The 19268-nt window shown below is 35.9% G+C and overlaps 1 protein-coding gene across 1 annotated transcript in view; it reads left to right on the top strand.

Annotated features, from left to right (window-relative positions):
- The window catches only part of LOC150097377 (uncharacterized), a 327966-nt gene that overhangs the window by 195180 nt on the left and 113518 nt on the right, over positions 1-19268 (top strand). Inside the window, exon 8 of the mRNA XM_090407657.1 lies at positions 10759-10890. Within this exon, the coding sequence (XP_090263783.1) occupies positions 10759-10890 (132 nt within the window). The remainder of the gene's footprint in view (positions 1-10758; positions 10891-19268) is intronic.

Below are 19268 nucleotides of genomic sequence, written 5' to 3'. Positions count from 1 at the left end.
TTCTTCCTTGTGTAATTTTGTCCCGTGTAATTTTAACATGAAACCAGTCAGAATATTTGATTGCCTTTCTTCAGCCTCATTTTCTTAGTGTTAGTGCCTGTGTGCACATATTATTGTTTTGTAATTCCTGAAGATGATAATATAATGCTGAAATATAGAAAGATATTGATTAAAGTTTTTAATTAATATTCTAGTATATGTTGTCATTTCCTGAAAAATTAAAAAAAAAAGCTATGTAATACCAACGTAGAAGTTTATCTACAAGAATTACTTCTTCTAATGTAATTAGTTTATTTTGGATATCTGTATGTCTGTGAGCAATTACACATACACCATCTGCACCATCTGTATAGTCTCGATCATCCAAAGTTTTATTTATTTTCTGATGTTCCTTTGGCATGTTTCATTGCTGTCTGTTCCAGAACATGATCTAGCACCAGTATAAATAATAATGGAGATAGCAGACATCCTTGTCACATCCTGGCATTGGAATTTTATGTCCTTCTTGTATGAGGTTTATTATCTTCTGTAGCATTCATTTATTTTGAAGTGCATTCCATGCACACAATCTCTAGCAATAGAATCAAAGGTTTTCATGTCCTAAAAACCAGACTGCTCTCTTCTAATGCCCTCATCTAAAATATTAAAGATTCTTGAAGGAATGATTTCGCAGAAAATTTTGCTAATGACACACAGCAGGTTTATGCTCCTCCAATTATTACAACTTCCTAAATCTCCTTTGTTTGCTATTTTTATTATTATTCCTTTATTCCAGTCCCTAGGGAATGTCTCTTTTTCCCATATATGTTGAAATAGTGGGTAGAACGTATCTATGATTGCTGTAGTGTCAGAGTTTAGAACCTCTGACATAATACCATCATGTCCTGCCACTTTCCCATTTTTCATTTCTTTAATATCATTTTTTTTTATCTCCAATTTAGATGGTAGGCTGTTATCAGTTTTTAATTCATCTACTCCTTTTTTTATTTTGTTTATATTCTCTCTCTCTCTCTGCTACTGTTCAAGATTTGACTAAAATGTTGTCTCTACCTTTCCAGTTTTTTTTTTTTTTTTTACACTAGAATTTTGCCATTGAGATCCTGCACTAGGACATTCTTTTGCAACTTCTCCAGAAAGTCTTATAATAATTTTATATTACTGTGTAACTCTCTACTGTTATACTTGTCTGCAACTTGTTGTGCCCTCGATGCCAGTTCTTCAAACCATTGCTGTTTATCTTTTCTAGCACTTCTCTTAACATTTTTATTTAAAATCTTATATTTATCTTTAAGTTCGTTTTCCTTTTGGGGAGTATTTCTTGCACATAATTTCAGCTTTATTTTTTATTTTTTTTCCCCTTTTCATCCACTAGTCTCCAAGTTTCTGCATGCCGATAATCATTTTCTCTTTCTTTCTTTTAGCATATCCTAAAACATGTTCTGCTATATCATTAAGGACTATTTTTTTACCTTTTTCCATTTAGCTTCTATATCATTATTCCTTATATCATCTAATCCATCAAAATTAATATCCATATCTTCCCTTAACTTTCTTTTAAACTCATTACAGACTTCAGCATTTTGTAATTTAGCAATATCAAATTTCTGCCTATTAAATGTTTTTCTCGGATGATTTTTTGGAATATGTAACTACATAGACCCCATTATTAAGTGATGATCTGAGACAGTATCAGCACTTCTTTTATTTCAGACATCTAATAACATTTTCCTGCACCTTTGGATGATGTCATTATGATCTATTTGATTCTGTGTTTTATCATCTGGTGATACTGACGTTACTTTATGTATTCTCTTGTGCTCGGGGCCGGATTTAGACTTGCTGAGGCCCTAAGCTATACAAAACGCAGAGGGCCCCTACTGTTTTAAATTACATCAGCTGTTTTTTTTTTGTTTTTTTTATTTGAGGTCCCGGCAGATTGCGAGGCCCTAAGCTGTAGCTTTTTTAGCTTATACGTAAATCCGGCACCGCTTATGCTGAAAGATTGTGCTACCTATTATTAATTTATATTTGCCACACAGTTCCACCAAGATTTCACCATTTACATTTCTCTCTCTCCCCAACTATGCTTGCTCATTACTTCTCCAGCCCCCCTCATTATTTCTACCAACTTGAGCATAAAGTCACCAATGAGAAGTATGCTCTCATTACCATATGTCTTCATCAAGGTCTTATCAAGCAGACTGTAAAACTTTTCTTTTTCTTCTAAAGAGGCATTCTCAGTTGAGGCATAGCACATAAAACTCTTAGCCTTCCAAATTTAGTTTTAATATTTACTGTTATTATTTGTCTGAAATGGGGTTCCCACTCAATCATTGCTTGACTAAATCTTTTGCTCACAAGGATTCCAACTTCATATTGATGTATATTAGTTATAGTAGGCATCCCTGAATAAAGAAACACATTCCCATTGGGAAAATTTATTCTACCAATACCATCTTAGTTCACTAACCCCCAATAATTCAATTTCATATTTTTTCATCTTCTTTCTTAGTTGCACTAGTTTTCTTGTTTGATAGAGTGTTTTAATATTCTCTTGGCCAATCAATTCGTGTCCTAATTTTCCAAACTTTAGTCGATACCAAGGAGTCTGCCTGATTTCTGCATTTATCCAACTTGAAAACAGTATTTAAATTTTTGAAGACTTGTGGGTTGTTAGCTCATAGAGTTTCTATTCTGGTAGTAGAGCTGCTAGTTCAGCATCCAGACATGGTTTTATTATACACAAGCATTCTCTCATGTGGATGTTTTGATTATACTGCCGATACCCACCAGAGCCTCATTTGTGATAACAGGTTCTACCACAAGAAAATGAAGGTGGAATATAAGAGAGAGAAGCTATATGTCATATATTATGAAGTCCTTGACTTCATATATTACCACTCCTTAGAACCCATATGATTTTTTATCATAAAAAAAAAATCATCAGTGGGTATATGCAAATTTGTAACATAACAATATAAGCAGATATAATTTTTATATAATTACATAAATATTGTATCTGTCAGAAAAAAGTAAACCCAAAATTATTATTATTATTTGTTAATTTTGTATAATTATAACTGTTATTGTTAAGTGATTGTATGTTATTTGGATAATCATGAAACAGTTATTTGTTTAGCCCAAATTAATCACCTCTATTCAAGTTTTAAAAAGTTTTTCGTTTGTTTTTTTATTCATAATCCTAGTTAATAATTACTTTGCAGAATGAATGCTTAGAATGCACCTCCAAGGACTTCTCTAAAGATTTGTTTTGTTTTTCTCTATAGAAAAATCATCTAAAGAACAAATCTTTAGGTGAGTCCTTGGAAGTGTCGCATAATAATAATAATAATAATATCATGACATGGCATTTATAATTTAAAATGTTAGAATTTCATCCAAGTTATAATGCATGTTTATGTCAGCAGCCTCTCCATGGTAGGCAGCACTGGTAAATGTGCTTATACCTTTCCACATTTGTCTTTTCCACACTTATAGTATGACTAAAAACATTCCATTATGTAACAGTTACGACCTCAGGGATGCAACATCACATCCAGGTAATTAATGTATATTTAGTATGAAAAGTTTACTGACTGACAGTTAAGTGTTTATACATTCTTTAAGAGTAATGAATTTTACAATCTTTTTGATTGCAGATGTGAAATGTGTTTTACTGTTTTCCTTATATTGATTAGGAAATTAATAATACTTCATCAAAAAATATGAAAACAGTTACTATAACATTAATACCAGCTGGCTATTTGTTTCTTTAAAATACTTCTGATATTATCTTAAGACACTTTTCATAGTTTATAATGACTACACTACTTTGAAATTCAGTTACTGGGAACATTAATAGAAGTTCTAGAAAATTAAAATTGGAACCAGTTGCTAAAAACAAAGTGAAACTATGTGGAATTTGGCATATTTATTAAAATTGGTCTTATGAACAGTTTTTTTTTTTTTTTCTAAATTTAAACACAAGGTTCTTAAAAGGCTTTTCTTCAGAACTGATATGGGAATAGAGGCTGTATTTACATTGAATCTCAATGCAAATACAGCCATGAGATATCGGCCCACATATTAGGAGCATACTACGAGAATGTGGAAAGAAATTGGTATTGCCTTTGACTAAATTGTTTAAGTCCTGGCTGCAAAGTTCAAGGGAATGGAAGGAGGACAAAATAGTTCTTTTGCATGGATGCAGTCGTAGACTGTAGTAGAAAATTATAGACCAATCAGTATCTTGGAAGTGGTGGTAAAAGTATTGGAAAAATTGATCAAAGAATGAATTCAAGAGTGGTAGATAAAGATGTGATACCCTATGGGGGGGGGGGGGGGGGGGGGGAAGCATGAAGAGGCTTAAAGAGTCTGTTCATGCCTTGGTAACTTACTTTTTTTTTTATAATAGAGTGACAGTTGAGTCATGCAAAAGGAATGGCTATATGATGATACTGCTGCATTTTGCAAAACCATTTGACAGAATACTAGTTGGATCTCTGTTACATAAATTGGAACATATAGGAATAATATGATGCGTAATATGGATACAAGGGTGGCTGATGGACAGTTTGGAAGAGCAGAAACCAGAAGAAAGCAGGTGACGATCACTGTGTTGCAAGTGATCGTCACCACATCAAGTGTTTGGACCACTACTGTTTAATTTGTACATAAATGATATCAGAAATTATTTATTATTAAATTATATCATACTTCCAAAGAATCCAACACCTCATCAAAAGAGGACATTCTATTCTACTGTACAGCTTATGTGACTACACAACTTGCCATCTTCACTACTTACTTAATCCACCATCTACTGCTCATCACCGATAGTATTTTTTTATCTTTAAATTGCATTTGTTCTCTCTTGGTCGAATTGCTTGCACGCAGGATGAAAAACTTAAATTTTAGAAAAACCTTTCTACCTCTGTATGAATTCAGCTAACTCACCTTCACTTAAAAAAAGCCCACATAAAGATTTTTTGCATCATCAGTTGTTTGCTGATAATAGTTAATCAAGGTGACGTAGACAGCAGGGTTTCTAAATTTCTGACTTTTTGTGAATATACGAATTTTTTTAACATATGACAGGAATATGTGAATACATGATCACTGCTTGTTGGCGCTTAGGAATAAGTTGATTTAAACATGTGCTTTTCCTTTTTATATTTTCAAAAATGATTTCCTAAATAAATTTCACTTGGCGAAATTAACAATTGCAGTGGGAATTGTTAAAAGGATTAATACCACTGAGAAACCTGCAAGTACCTTTATGTGTACTGTTATAACAGTCTTTTTATTCCTATAATATCAGCATGTGCAAGCACCTGCTAATGCCTTCTGCAAAAAGCAAAGATGTTGGAAACAAAGACCAACGATGGCAGAGTGTTCCAGGCGTATCTAATGCAGCCCAGACAATTAGCAGCAATAAATCCAATGATACTGTCAAGTGTGATAGCTGTAGACTAGACATCACAGGTACCAAAAAAGGCCTGCTATGTGATTTTTGTTACCAACAGTCTCATGCTCACAGCCTAAAAATCATAGAATAAGCATATAAACTTCTTGTGGTCTCATCTTCAACCAAAAAACACGATGAAAGTTTTTCGTCGAGTAGCACCTTGCTGCTATTGATGAAACCTTCTCTAACAAAATAAAATTTATTGAAGACAAGCTAGTAGAGATCCATGATCAGCGTTTCACCATAAAATGACCCGCTACCAATATACAATCCAGCTTCATAGCCTCATCGTATCGACTGTGCATGACTCGATTGAGGTGAAAAGAAAAAATACATTCAGAGTGGTGACGAAACATGGAATATCAACTACAAAAGTGGAATACTAGTGTGGAAATTGAGTGCTGTTAATAGTGAATGTAAAAACCAAAATACTGCATAGGAAACCTGCTTGGTTAACAACAAACCCCACAGAGACTTTCAGATTCACTTTATGAATATATGTAGTCTCAGCTCCAACCTCACAGTGTCCACTTCCACCTTCAGTCTTCAAAACCACACCTGCTTTTCCTAACAGAAATCCAAATTTCAGCCTCTGCAAGCACTACCCATCTTAAATTTTCCAAATACACACTCTTAAACTCCTTTTGGCTCAAGTGTAGTATATGTGCATATATTCGCTATGATGTACCATGCTGGAGAGCACTGAGCTTAGAATCTTCTGACTGTGATCTTCTTTGGCTGAAAATCTCTCTTTGCTCTTTCCTTCCTAGCAGTGAGGTTATCTTCCTCAGCAATTTTAACATCCAGAATACCAACCTGCTTCCCTTCTCCAACTGCACATACCAGGTGGGTAGAGATGCTAAGATATTTGTCATCACGTGGTTGGGGCTATCTGCCCACCAGAGTGGCAGATAGCCCCAACCACTCTCCAAACACTGTGGATCTCTTCCTCACTAGCGATCCCCTCAATATACTGGGCAAATTGTATCCCCCATAGGTAATTCTGACCACAACCTTGTGCTTACCTCTTCCTCCACTGAGCAACACCCACAAAGCTATTCTCAACCAAGAGTTGTCTGGTATTATAAGAACTCTAAGTGGAATGACCTCCAAGATTTCTATGTTTTATTCCCATGGTCAGATTTTTGCTTTCGTCCTTCCAACCCAAGCATATGCACTAAATGCATCGCTGAAGTAATCCTTTCAGGAATGGAAGCATATATTTCCCATTCCTCAATAAATTCCCATCCCTTAAATAAGTCTTGGTTCTCCAAAGATGTACTAAGGCTGTACAAATAAAGAACCAAGCATACCACAACTGGCTATCAACAAGAACTTTGCCTTCTCACACTGCTTACACCAAAGCCTGAAACAGCAAGAAAATCATCAATACATCAAAAACTGATTTCCAAAGAGCCAAAAACAGGAAACTTGCATCGTGCCCATTTGGGCACGAAACTTGCCCACATTTTGGTCTATTGCCAAAGCAGTTGGCCACAGCTTTTGCCCAACACTGCTGCCACCACTACGTCACCCACAGAAAAAGTCCATCTCCTGGCATCATGCTTTTCCTCAAATGCCTGGATAGATGATTTTGGTAAATGTTCCCCCAACCATTCCAAACACCTAATACTTAATGCCTCCACTTACCTTTCACCAGAAAGTGATCAGAAAAATCCTGTGTAAATTAGATAACAGAAAGTTCCCTGGCCATGACAGCATTTTTCCTGTTGTCCTGAAGATTTGCACTCCATAGCTGGCTTCTATTCTATGTTGCCTCTTTATGCTCTCTTACTCCACTGACATCTATCCTACACTGGGGAAATTAGCCCATGTACCACCTATTCTCCAAAAGGGTGGCAAATCTTTACTGTCAAACTACCACCCAATCTCTTTCTCTCTCACCTCAGTCCACTCCAAAGTAATGGAGAGAACCATCAATACCCAACTCCTACACTAAAGTACTCAACTAATAAACAACTGCCAGGATGGATTCCATATGGATGTCGTTCATCAGGGGATGTGCTCACCTATGTCATCCATCTCTGGATACATCGAAAGATTTGACAAATCCTGAGTGGTTGCACTTAATATCTCCAAGTCTTTTGACAGGGTCTCACACAAGGGTCTATTAAGTAAGCTCCCACCACTTGGAACAGTCCTGTGATTTCTGCAACTAGGGTGTCAATTTTCTCATTGGACACGCATTGCATTTGATGGTGGCTGGTTTCCTATTTTCTAACTATGTAACTAATGCTGGGATCCCACAATGTTCTGTCCTTTCACCCTTCCTCTTTCTTCTATACATCAGTGACTTCTATAGTTCACCATCAATCCGATACACAGCTTCAATGATGACAGTACATTACCTTCCTCCTTCTCACTTGACAGACCTTGCAACAAACAGCCCACAGAGCAGCAACCACTTCAGATCTAAACCATTCTTCAATGGGCTTGGACAACCTTGTCAACTTCAATGCTGCAGTACACAGTCCTGCTTTATTTTTCCACAAAAAAAATCCATATTTTCTCACCCTTACCTTTGGACAACACCAAATCTCTAAACAAGATGAGATTCTCTCTCTCTCCTTGGGATCACCTTGACATCGAGGTAATAAACACATCAACACATAAACTGGCATAAACATTACAACCACCATTGCCTCCTCAGCTTCCAAAATATTATCCTCTTGCACAAGGCATTAATTTACTTCTGAACATTTATTAACTTTAATTTGTACAAACACAAATTTGCCCATCCATCAAGAACTTCTCACATATCTCTGGCAGTGTGCCCCCCCCCCCCCCCCCCCCAAGAGCTCCTAAAAATTCCAAGAGAGAGTAGTCTGACAGATAAATGTCTCTTCTCTTACAAACTCACTCCAACCATTTTCTCACAGGCATTTAGTATCTACTGCATGCATCTTCTATAAATATTTCCATGGTAAATGTTCATCAGAACTGGCATCAATAATTCCCCTTCTCTCTACCAAATTTGTTGAAACATGTGCAGTTGTCATCCAACACTCCTTCACAGTCCAACTCCATACTCATAGAACAAGTTTCTCTTCCTCCTCCTTCATTCCTGCTGCTGTACTCTAGAACATCCTCTCCTCCCATGTATTTCCCAAAGAATACAATGCACAGACTTTTAACCCTGCAGAGGTCGCGGCTGATCTGACAGACACAAACAAATTGTTTTAATATAAATATTCTTACACATATCCAGTTATAGCTTGGAGGTCATGACTAGCTATGCATACATATATTACGAGTGATATTCCGCACTGTTTATGCCATCAGTTTAGTTTAACACTTGTTATGTAAAGGTTTGTGATATTTGATAGTAAATTGTATCTGAGAGATACCGCGAACCCCAATGTCAGTATAGTATTGGTTTAATTTTTTTTTTTTTAATTTACCGTTGAAAATGGCTGGAAAAATATATCGATTGGATCATACTTTGGATCTTCAACATCAGATGTTGAAGAGATTCAGCGAATGAGCTAATTCGCTAATGAGTGAATAACATTACTCGAGTCCGATTGATGAGAGTAATTGAGTCGAATGCGAAAGTGATATTTGATAGTAAATTGTATTTGAGAGATACCACGAACTCCGATGTCAGTATAGTATTTGTTACATTTTTTTTTTTTTTTATTTCTTTGTTCAATAATTTCTAGATTGTAACTGAAAATAAATAAACCATCATGTATTATATTTGTAGTGTTCTTTTTTTTAAGTTTTATTGCATTTCAGTACATACTAGTAATGAATGTATCTCTCGAATACACGCGACCTAAGCTGCAATTTTTTTATTTTTTCAACTTTGAGAAAGGTTACTCCTTTCTCAAAGCTCCTCCCATACATGGTACTAATGTACTATAGATTGACCAACCAACCTCTCATGAATAGGCCCAATAAAAAATAAAATAATAATCATAATCGTAAAAAAGGAGTGTGTGTGGGGGGGAGGTCATGCCTGTGTTGGGAGTGTTGTTAGCAAGACTTTTTCCTAAAGAGTAGCAAATGAGTAGAATGGATACCATAAGTCATTTACGAGTGCTCTGTTAGTGAATGAGATAAAAAAAGAATTATAATAGGTATTGTGTGAATAATAGTTAGTGAGCCTCATAATAATGAATCATTGGGAATTTCATGGAGATGCTCATGTAATAATAATTCATCCTTTTTACATGAACTCTTGGTAATAGCTTTTCTTTATCTAAACTTATTAGAAATTACAACATTTTTCCCAGTTTCCATGAAAAAACAACAACAACAACAAAAGATGAAATTTAGTTACAAAACAATTAATAGCTGGTAACTATATTTTGGGTTTTTATCCTTTATTCAAGTATAAGCAAACAAACTTTGCGCCTGAAGTACTTTCAGGACTGGGGTAACTCGTGGTAAAGGTGGTATAAGTTCTCATCACTTGCCTTAGTATCTCCAATAATGCAAAACACATCTCCTTGCAGACATGTATATTGCTATGCATTAAGGGAAGGGCCACTACCTTTACCACGAGTTGTCCCAGTCCTGAAAGTACTTCAGGCGCAAACTTTGTTTGCTTACACTTTGATAAAGGATAAAACCCAATATATAATTAGTAGCATAGCCAAGTGAAAAAACTTCCATAAACTAATAGCTAGCATTTTTACTAATAATGTGAACCCATGAAATGTTGTAGGCCTATCATACATTTAGTATCATGGGCAGGCTAAATATTGAGAGATTGTGAATAACATTGCACCTGTTGATAGGTGAGACTACAGTTGACTTTATTATTATTACGTGACACTTCCAGGAAGTCCAAAGGCTCATCGAGGGAGGGCACCTACTCTACAACTCTCTCTCTCTCTCTCCACCCACTACCACCACTAGTAGTTTCACAGACAATCACAAACATCTATGCCATGGCAGGATTCGAACCCGCAGCCTTTTGGCTGGAGAGCGGATACACTAACCACTTGGCAAGCCTTTCTTTTATCACAGTTTCTTCCCCCCCCCCAAAAAAAAAATCAGTATATTTTGTCCCAGATGGGTTATTTTGAAGGAAGAAAAAACTCTTGCATCTAGTTAGTTGTGTAATGAGTACTAGATATGAAGCATGTTTCAGATTTATGTGATAGAAGCAGGAGAGGAGGAAGCTAATTAACTTTGCCTCACATTAGGTCTTTATTATATTTAGTGTCATTGTATGTTACACTAATTACATAAACGTTTTTCTTCATCTATTCATTTGTTCACACTAAAATATAATACTTTTTTTTTTTTTTATAATATAGGATTTAGGATTGTGCCACCTTGTTGATGGTCTCTGCCAGCAGATAGTAAATGATGGTGAAGGTCTAAAGACTTTGGTGCTGTGGAACAATCATTTGACTCATGTTGGAATGCAACATATAAACAGAACCTTGGTATGTAAAAGTAAACATTAAATAGAGATAATTTTAACTGTTTATTAAAAATATTCACACTTCTATCTATACTTCATAAAAGGGAGTGTATTTTGATATTTAACTTTTGCTATTAAATGCCTAATTTTTACTTACATTATATTGTATTGAGGTTTTAACAAATTCTTCATTTTGAAAAGCTATTTTGCCTTTTTAATCTTCATTATTACTGTTTGGCTTATTTTATTTTTTACATTCTAGCAAAAAATATATTCACATATAATTTAAATGTAATGTCTAGCTGGTCAACTGAACAGATGGTATAACCCCAACTAACAATCTGTGGGTTTGAATCCCATTATTACTTGGATATTTATGAAAGGTGGTAGATGATTTTGTAACTCAGTGTGAGACCTTGCTTACTGGTTTGAAGTGGCTTGATCCCTCACCAAGCAGAAGCTTGATGAAGTATCAAGCTCCTCTTCCTACTTAAGAGACCAATGTACCATGTTTGGTCTCTAGGGTAGGCGGTCCCAGATTATCTGTTTATTACCTCATTCATGATACTAAATGTATAATTAGTTTACAATCTTTCATAGATGAGATTCACACAAAATGCAAAATTTTTGGGTGTTACACGTATTTTCCTATATAAGTTTGTGTGAAGTTGCATAACAGCTGCAAATAGTTTTTTCGCTTGGTTACAAAGTATTTATGCAATTTATTATATTAGATAAAAAAAATTATGCTTTTGTTTTAATCCATTACCTAAGCATAAGCAAACCAAAAAAATCTGCATATTTGAATTATAATCTTTAAAGGTACCTGTGGCATAACTATAAATAAAAATTACACGATAACCATAGTAATTAACCTTAATGAAACAAAGTATTTCACACAGATACTTAAAAAAAAAAAAAAAAAAAAAAATCAGCTAACGTCTTTTTATTCCTGTAAACGCTGCCAGGATAATAAAGTAATCCCGAACTGTGTAAAATTCAAGCACCATTTTGTTTCGCAAAAAGCTCTCCGTATATATAACCGTGCTTGCTACACGTTGCTTCGCAAACAAATCACCGCCACGCGGTTTCTCTTATTGGAAATTAACTAAGCTATTCGTGCCTTTGAAGATAACTTTTGTGCACTTTAAATCACGAACTGTGGTCTAATTTGCATGACATCTCATGTACCGCTGCCGAAAAAAAATTTGAAAAAATATGAGGCCAACAGATGAAAAAATTCGAAAAATTAAAAAAGAATTCTATCGTCAATCCAAAACTTGCTTCCAACACCGTAATCAACCTTTCTTCAGTCAGCCTGAAGCACTCAACACGCTTTCACGTGGCCACAACTTCGCCGTTACTCCCAGAAAAATACCTAGTGGGGATATCATGATCCAGATCGAAAGGGGAATCTGCCACCTTCCACATCAAGTCACCAACAGTGTAAGACTGGATGTATCTTGTGTCCTTTCCAAAGCAAGACCACCAAAAACCAACATATCCAACAAGGAATTTAAAGCTCTACAGGAAATGAGGAATAATAAAGAATTAGTTATCACCAAAGCGGATAAGGGAAATGCAACTGTAGTACTTAACGAAAAGGACTACAAAGGTAAGCTTAATGCTCTTCTATTAGATCGGGCAACTTACCTCTCTATCAATTACAATCCCACCAACTCACAAATCAGAAAACTTCACAGGCTCCTCAAGAAAGTCACTTCTTGGCCTGTAGAAGTGACCAACAGATTAAAGCCGTTTAACTCTATACCCCCCCCCCCCCCCCGTATTTACGGATTCCCAAAAATACATAAAGAAAATGTGCCATTACGTCCCATAGTGGATGGCATTGATTCCCCCACATACAAATTAGCTAAACATTTGGACAAAGATCTCACACACTATACTGGCAACACACCATCACACATAAAAAACTCAGCCCACTTCAAAGCCAGCATAGAAAACCTTACACTCCAACATACTGACATAATGGTCAGCTTTGACGTCTCCTCCTTATTCACAAATGTCCCACTCAAGGAAACTTTAGAGCTAATCCAAGCTAAATTTTCTCCCGATATCTCGGCCCTATTTCAGTTCACAGTGAACTCAGGCTATTTCGTTTGGCAGGGAAAATTCTACAAACAAATAGAGGGGACAGCCATGGGTTCACCACTCTCCCCACCCTTGGCTAATTTCTTTATGGAGACCTTTGAAGAAAAAGCCTTAGCCTCTGCCCCACAAAAACCAACCATATGGCTTTGCTACGTTGATGATGTGTTCGCTATTTGGCCATATGGCTCTGAAACACTCCTCTCCTTCCTTACACATTTAAACAACCAACACGCCAGAATCAAGTTCACCCTGGAAAAAGAGGAGAACAACAGCCTCCCTTTCCTAGATACACTAGTTTCCCACCGGCCTGATGGAACCTTGGTTTTCTCAGTTTATAGAAAACCCACCCATACAGACAGATACATTCACCAACAATCCCCCCCCTCACAACACTATACAACAGGGCTAAACTAATCTGTTCTAACGACATGGCCCTAAACACTGAACTAGATCACATCCTCAACACTTTCTCAGCCAATGGCTACCCCCCCCCCCCAAAAAAAATTAAAACTTACAAACCACAGCCCCCCCCCCCCCCTCGACAACAAAGATTACTCTAAATCCATCACCATTCCCTACATCCGAGGCACCTCGGAAAAAATAACCAAAATTTTAAAAAAACATGACCTCACCTCCTGAGGGGACAGCCATGGGTTCACCACTCTCCCCACTCTTGGCTAATTTCTTTATGGAGACCTTTGAAGAAAATACGGCCTTACAGAAAATTGGCATCCCTTATCCGCTCCACCAAAGACCAACCACTTCCCCTAGACCTACCTGGTGTATACCAGGTCCCTTGCAGTTTTAAACTGTCGTACTTTGGCCAAACAGGAAGGACAGCAAATATCAAAATTTCTGAACACAAGGACTACATCCGGTTTCACAAGTACAGCCATTCTGGTCTTGCAGACCATGCTCTGGATGCATGCCACAGAATACGGTGGAAGGAAGCTACAGTAATACACCGTAGCAAATACAAATTCGAAAGACTATTTGTGGAATCAACCTCAGCCCTAAGAAACTCTCCAAACCTCAACAAATTTGGTTGTATGCGACTGCCCCAAATTTGGGAAGCATACATATACATCAGCAGACCTTCAGCTCAACGGCCAAGAACACCTACTTAGCCCGCTAGAGGGCACCATCAAGACCTATAGGAGAACAATAGCTTCATATCTTCATTCTCAATTACTGTGTTGTAGTGCCTGCATGCACATGCCTTTTTGTAAGTTCCTTTTGAAAATGGCAATGTGACGTTGCTGAAATATCGGAAATATTTATTAAAGTATAATTTAATTTATATTCGGATCTACGTTGTTCAATTCCCTAAGTGATTTAGAAATATAGGGAGTAGGCGAGGCCGTTTTTAGCCCTATCTAACTTTTGGAGACTGAGTGGGCAGTTCAATCTCCACTGGTACCCAATCAGAGATAGTTGGCCCGAGGCTATCACTAATTAAGCGGCGCGCAGCGGAGAGTGATGGCTCAACAAGTGCCACCATCTCGTGGTCCCTAACCCTAACACTCGTATTTAATGTCTGAAATAATGTCGATTCTATGGTCAATTTTCTTGAGTTTACGGGACGAAAAACCCGAGTTTCTGGGAGAAAAATCCTGCTTGCCCGTGCCAGAGATTGACTAATTCAGGAACTGGTCAAAAAAAGGCTTAGAAAAATTTCCTCTAGTCGCCGACTAGACTTGAAATTAAGTCTTCCTTCGTGTGGTCAAGTGCCGTGGAGTGCAAACGCCACATCCACTCAGCTACACAGGCTCCCACACACACATAGATACTTCTCTCTGAAAATTACAGTACATCATCAGTGCATAGAAACAAAAAAAAAAAAAAGAGTAGCAAATCAAAAAGCAGGAATACAAGTACATTCTGGCTGTTCTGTGAAAAAAGAATTAATGAACATCAATATTATATTGAATACATGAAACCTCAAAAATCTGGTCTGACACAACATAGTTTTGACACTAAACACAGCATCCAGTGGGATGAAACTCATCTTCTCCCTAGAAGCAGTTTTAAATATGAATGCCTTTTCAAAGAAAGTTGTGAAGCCCTTTTATATCAGCCAAACCTGAATTTGAACGATTGTCTCTCTCTTTCCCCCAAAAAAGTTTGGGAGATTCTCATTCTATGTGAACATCAAAAATAGTTTTAATATTATTTATAATATATTAATTTTTAGCACATGGCAATTATTTTTAATTGGTAAACTGATTGTTGTATGTACCTTGTATTCCTACTTCTTTGATTTGCTTGTTTCTATGCACTGACGATGTACTGTTATTTTCAGTACGAAATATCTGTACTTTTATTTCTTTGGAGTTAATTACCGTAGTTATCGTGTAATTTGTTGTTTATATCTGAATTATCTTCAACTACACTACTTCTTATATTGAGGCTGATGGCTTCACATCTTTTTCCTTAGTATCTTATAATGCAAAGCACACTTTCTTTCAGAAGTGTATATTGCTATTCATTATAGGAACTGTCACTTTCCAGATTGATTTCGACCTTTATTGAAGTCTCATCTGTGGGAGCCAGATCCAGAAGAGCTACCAAGGTTGAATTAATACCACTTTACTATTAAAATACTCTGGATCAGAGATAGTTGTGGGAAGATTTTCTACTTGGTTAGAAATTAAACTTGCTGAGAAGTATTTTAATAATAAGGTGATACACCTTTTTCCTTGTATATAGGAAATATGATTTCTTCATTAATTCAACCTTGGTAGCTCTTCTGGGTCTGTCTCCCACTGATGAGACCTCAGTAAAGGTTGAAACTGGTTTGGTTAATGACTTCTCATAATGCATAGTAATATAGACTTCTGAAAGAAAGTATGCTTTGCATTATGAGATACTAAAGGCAACTGATGTGAAGTCCCAGCAGTGGCGGCCGGTGAAAATTTTAAGTGGGGATGCTGCATATACAAAAATAAAAAAAATAAAAATAAATTCTTTTTTTCCTAATCAGTAACCAATTTATTAATAAATAAATTTACATATTAAAAAATTGCTTTATTAAAAATATTTCACCCTCACCACGAACAAACACCAATAATAAAAGTTTCGTATCTCACAAAAATAACGAGCAAGCATAAGATACACTGCTCAAACAAGCAGTGTCGGAATGACTTGTAACGTGCAATCACAAGTGCAAACGAATATCGGCGAGATGGGTGCATTTGGCCAAACACGATAATTCTGACACTGCATTAGATCTAAGTATATTAGCTCTAAATAGCTATTTAGAGTCTTAGTTAGATCGCAGTGTATTTGTTTTGTGTAATGATAATTGAAAAATATAATTCTTTTCATATTTTCAGCAACGACACCCATCATAATTCAGCCTTGTATCTATAATAAATAAATAATTATATGTTATTTTAACAAAATAAAATAAGATTTGCAAAAAATAGTTCACCCTCACCACGAACATGCACCAATAATAAAAGGTTCGTATTTCACAGAAATAACATGCTCAAGCATACGATACACTGCTTGAGCATGTTATTTCTGTGGAATGACTTGTAACGTGCAAACGAATATCGGCGAGTCTAACTGTGATTGGTCAAACGTGATAATTCCGACACTACGTTAGATTGCAGTGTATTTGTTTCGTAATCTAAAGCATTAATCAAACAATTCCAATTATTAACTATTCAATCACTGTCGAAACATTAGCTGTAACCTTTAACATGTTGTATTGCATTTATATAATGTTGTAAGCATTGTTATTATTTATTAACACAAACAAAATTAAAATTTTTCATTTTTTCCTTGGGGGTTCTGCAGTGTCACAGTGCTTATGTATGGGCCACCACGGAGTCCCAATCTCTATATACAAGTAGCCTAGTCATGCAGATACTTCACATGCAAACTTTGTTTTCTTAACACTTGGATAAAGAATTAAACAAGGATATAATTTCTTGACAAGTTTAATTTAAGGCAATAGATGTGAAACTGATAGCCTCTGTGATGCAATAAAGACTCTTTTTTGCCAAGATTATTCTTTTGAAACAATAGTGCTTATTTTTAGTACGTTCTTTACAAATACGATACATCTTCCAAGATTCATCTCTCCTTGTTCATAGCCTCAGTCTCTTGTTCGAAATAATCCTCCGAATAACTGTGAGGATACTTCATGTGGAAAACAATGTTTTTATGCAAGCATAAACAATGTTTGTTTATGCTTGCATAAAAAGATTAAAACAAGAATATTCATTTCCTGTCTGTAATTTTTTAACAGAGCTGCTTAAGTACAGTATATTTTGAGTAAACCTTATGGGGAATAGCTTTACAGTTTGGTTGATTATTTATTACTTGTGTCTACACATCTAAGGCTAATTGAGGTAAAAGTATTAGATGCGGGGGTGTTTTCTAGGTCGTTTGTGCATGATGCAAAAGGGGGGGAAAATGCTTTACAGTTTCTTGGGCCACCAGAAGTATACAATAATCAAGTCATTTCCATCCACACATTTCCAACTCCAATACATTCTTTTGTTAATTTTGTGTATGTTGTAGTTGCATCTCTTTACATCTTTTTTATGTGATTTTATTACATAAATTTTCATAGCATTAGAATTATTGAAATAATAATTGAAATCGGTTTTGCTATCAAACAGATTAGATTCCGCATTTTTGGGAGTTTTCAATTTGCCACTTCTCACACCCATACACAGCCTTCTTTAGTTTGATGTACTAATCAGTACATTTACACTTTAGACATACTGATAAGCATATTACTTATGTAGCTGAAATAGATTCATTCATACTGAATGAATAAATTTGTTCAGGAAAAGAGCTAATGTGTGTGTTTTATATATATATATATTCATTTTTAATATAAACTGACTATAAACCCGAGAATTATAACAAAGTGAGATTTATTTGAAAACGCAACATGTTTCATTGAGATTGACTTCATCAGGCATTAAGAACAAAAAAGATATTAAAAGACACTGAAATAAACATTGAGACACTCTAAAGCTATAGAATTATCAAGTTATGATATTCGACTGTAAATTACAGTTATTATGAACTTGTGCTATAGTCCGTGTTAAAGTTCTATTGTTGTACACTTGTGCGTGTGTGGAACCACGCGATCTCCAGTATCTGATAGTAGAGCTGAAAAAGTCATTCAAATTATAGCTGAGATTTTTATTCAAAGGAAGAGGGTCCAAGGTGACCCTCTTCATATGAACCTTCTACAATTTCCAGGTGTATGCAAAGTCACATGTGAGTGCAGAAAAACCTTACTATGGCCAAATGGAGAAATCTATTCTCCTACGTCTCAAGGAGCACCAGAGAGACATTGCTTATAAGAGAACCAGAGCAACTGCCCTGTCAGGCCATATCCTGTTTTCAATTGTGGACAACAACTTCAAACCTACACATTTGTCATGATGAGGTAGAACGGTGCATTGTCGAGTCAAAAGAAATCACCTTGAACCCTCTTCATATGAACAATAATCTCAGCTATAATTTTCCTGAGTCTTTCAGCTCTACTATCAGATACTGGAGATCGCGTGGTTCCACACACTCGCAAGTGTACAACAATAGAACTTTAACACGGACTATAGCACAAGTTCATAATAACTGTAATTTACAGTCGAATATCATAACTTGATAATTGTATAGCTTTAGAGTGTCTCAATGTTTATTTCAGTGTCTTTTAATATCTTTCTATGTTCTTAATGCCTGATGAAGTCAATCTCGACGAAACATGTTGCGTTTTCAAATAAATCTCAATTTGTTATAATTCTCGGGTTTATAGTCAGTTTATATTAAAAATGAACATATCCCAACCCTGAGTTAATAGTAGTAGTCATGTGTGTGTGTGTGTGTGTGTGTGTGTGTGTGTGTGTGTGTGTGTGTGTGTGTGTGTGTGTGTGTGTGTGTAAATTAGTTTTTTTACCTTGGGTAATGTATATTAGGGTTACTAAGTAATTTTATAAACTTAGTTATTTTACTCCTAATCCCAAGTAAGCAAACAGTTAAGTTTGTGCCTGAACGTAGTTCAAGTCTAAAGGTGGTGCAACTCATACTAAAGGTGGGAAAAGCTCTGATCACTATTTTTAGTATTTTCCATAATGTAAAGCACATCTCACTAAGAGATGTATACTGCAATACGTTATGGGTGGGGTCACTACCCAGACCGGTTTCAACCTTTTTTGAGGTCTCCTCAGTGAATAGCTAGACCCTAAATACCAAGGTTTTAGTAATACAGAGCCTTATCAACTTTACCTATACAAGTTGCAACAAGGTGTTATTATTTTT

This window comes from Typopeltis vanoorti, chromosome 17, assembly GCF_054136105.1.
Source record: "Typopeltis vanoorti isolate ZY-2024b chromosome 17, IOZ_Tvanoo_1.0, whole genome shotgun sequence".
Classification (NCBI taxonomy): domain Eukaryota; kingdom Metazoa; phylum Arthropoda; class Arachnida; order Uropygi; family Thelyphonidae; genus Typopeltis; species Typopeltis vanoorti.
Note: the sequence above shows the minus strand (reverse complement) of the source record. Positions and strands in the feature narration are given on the sequence as shown.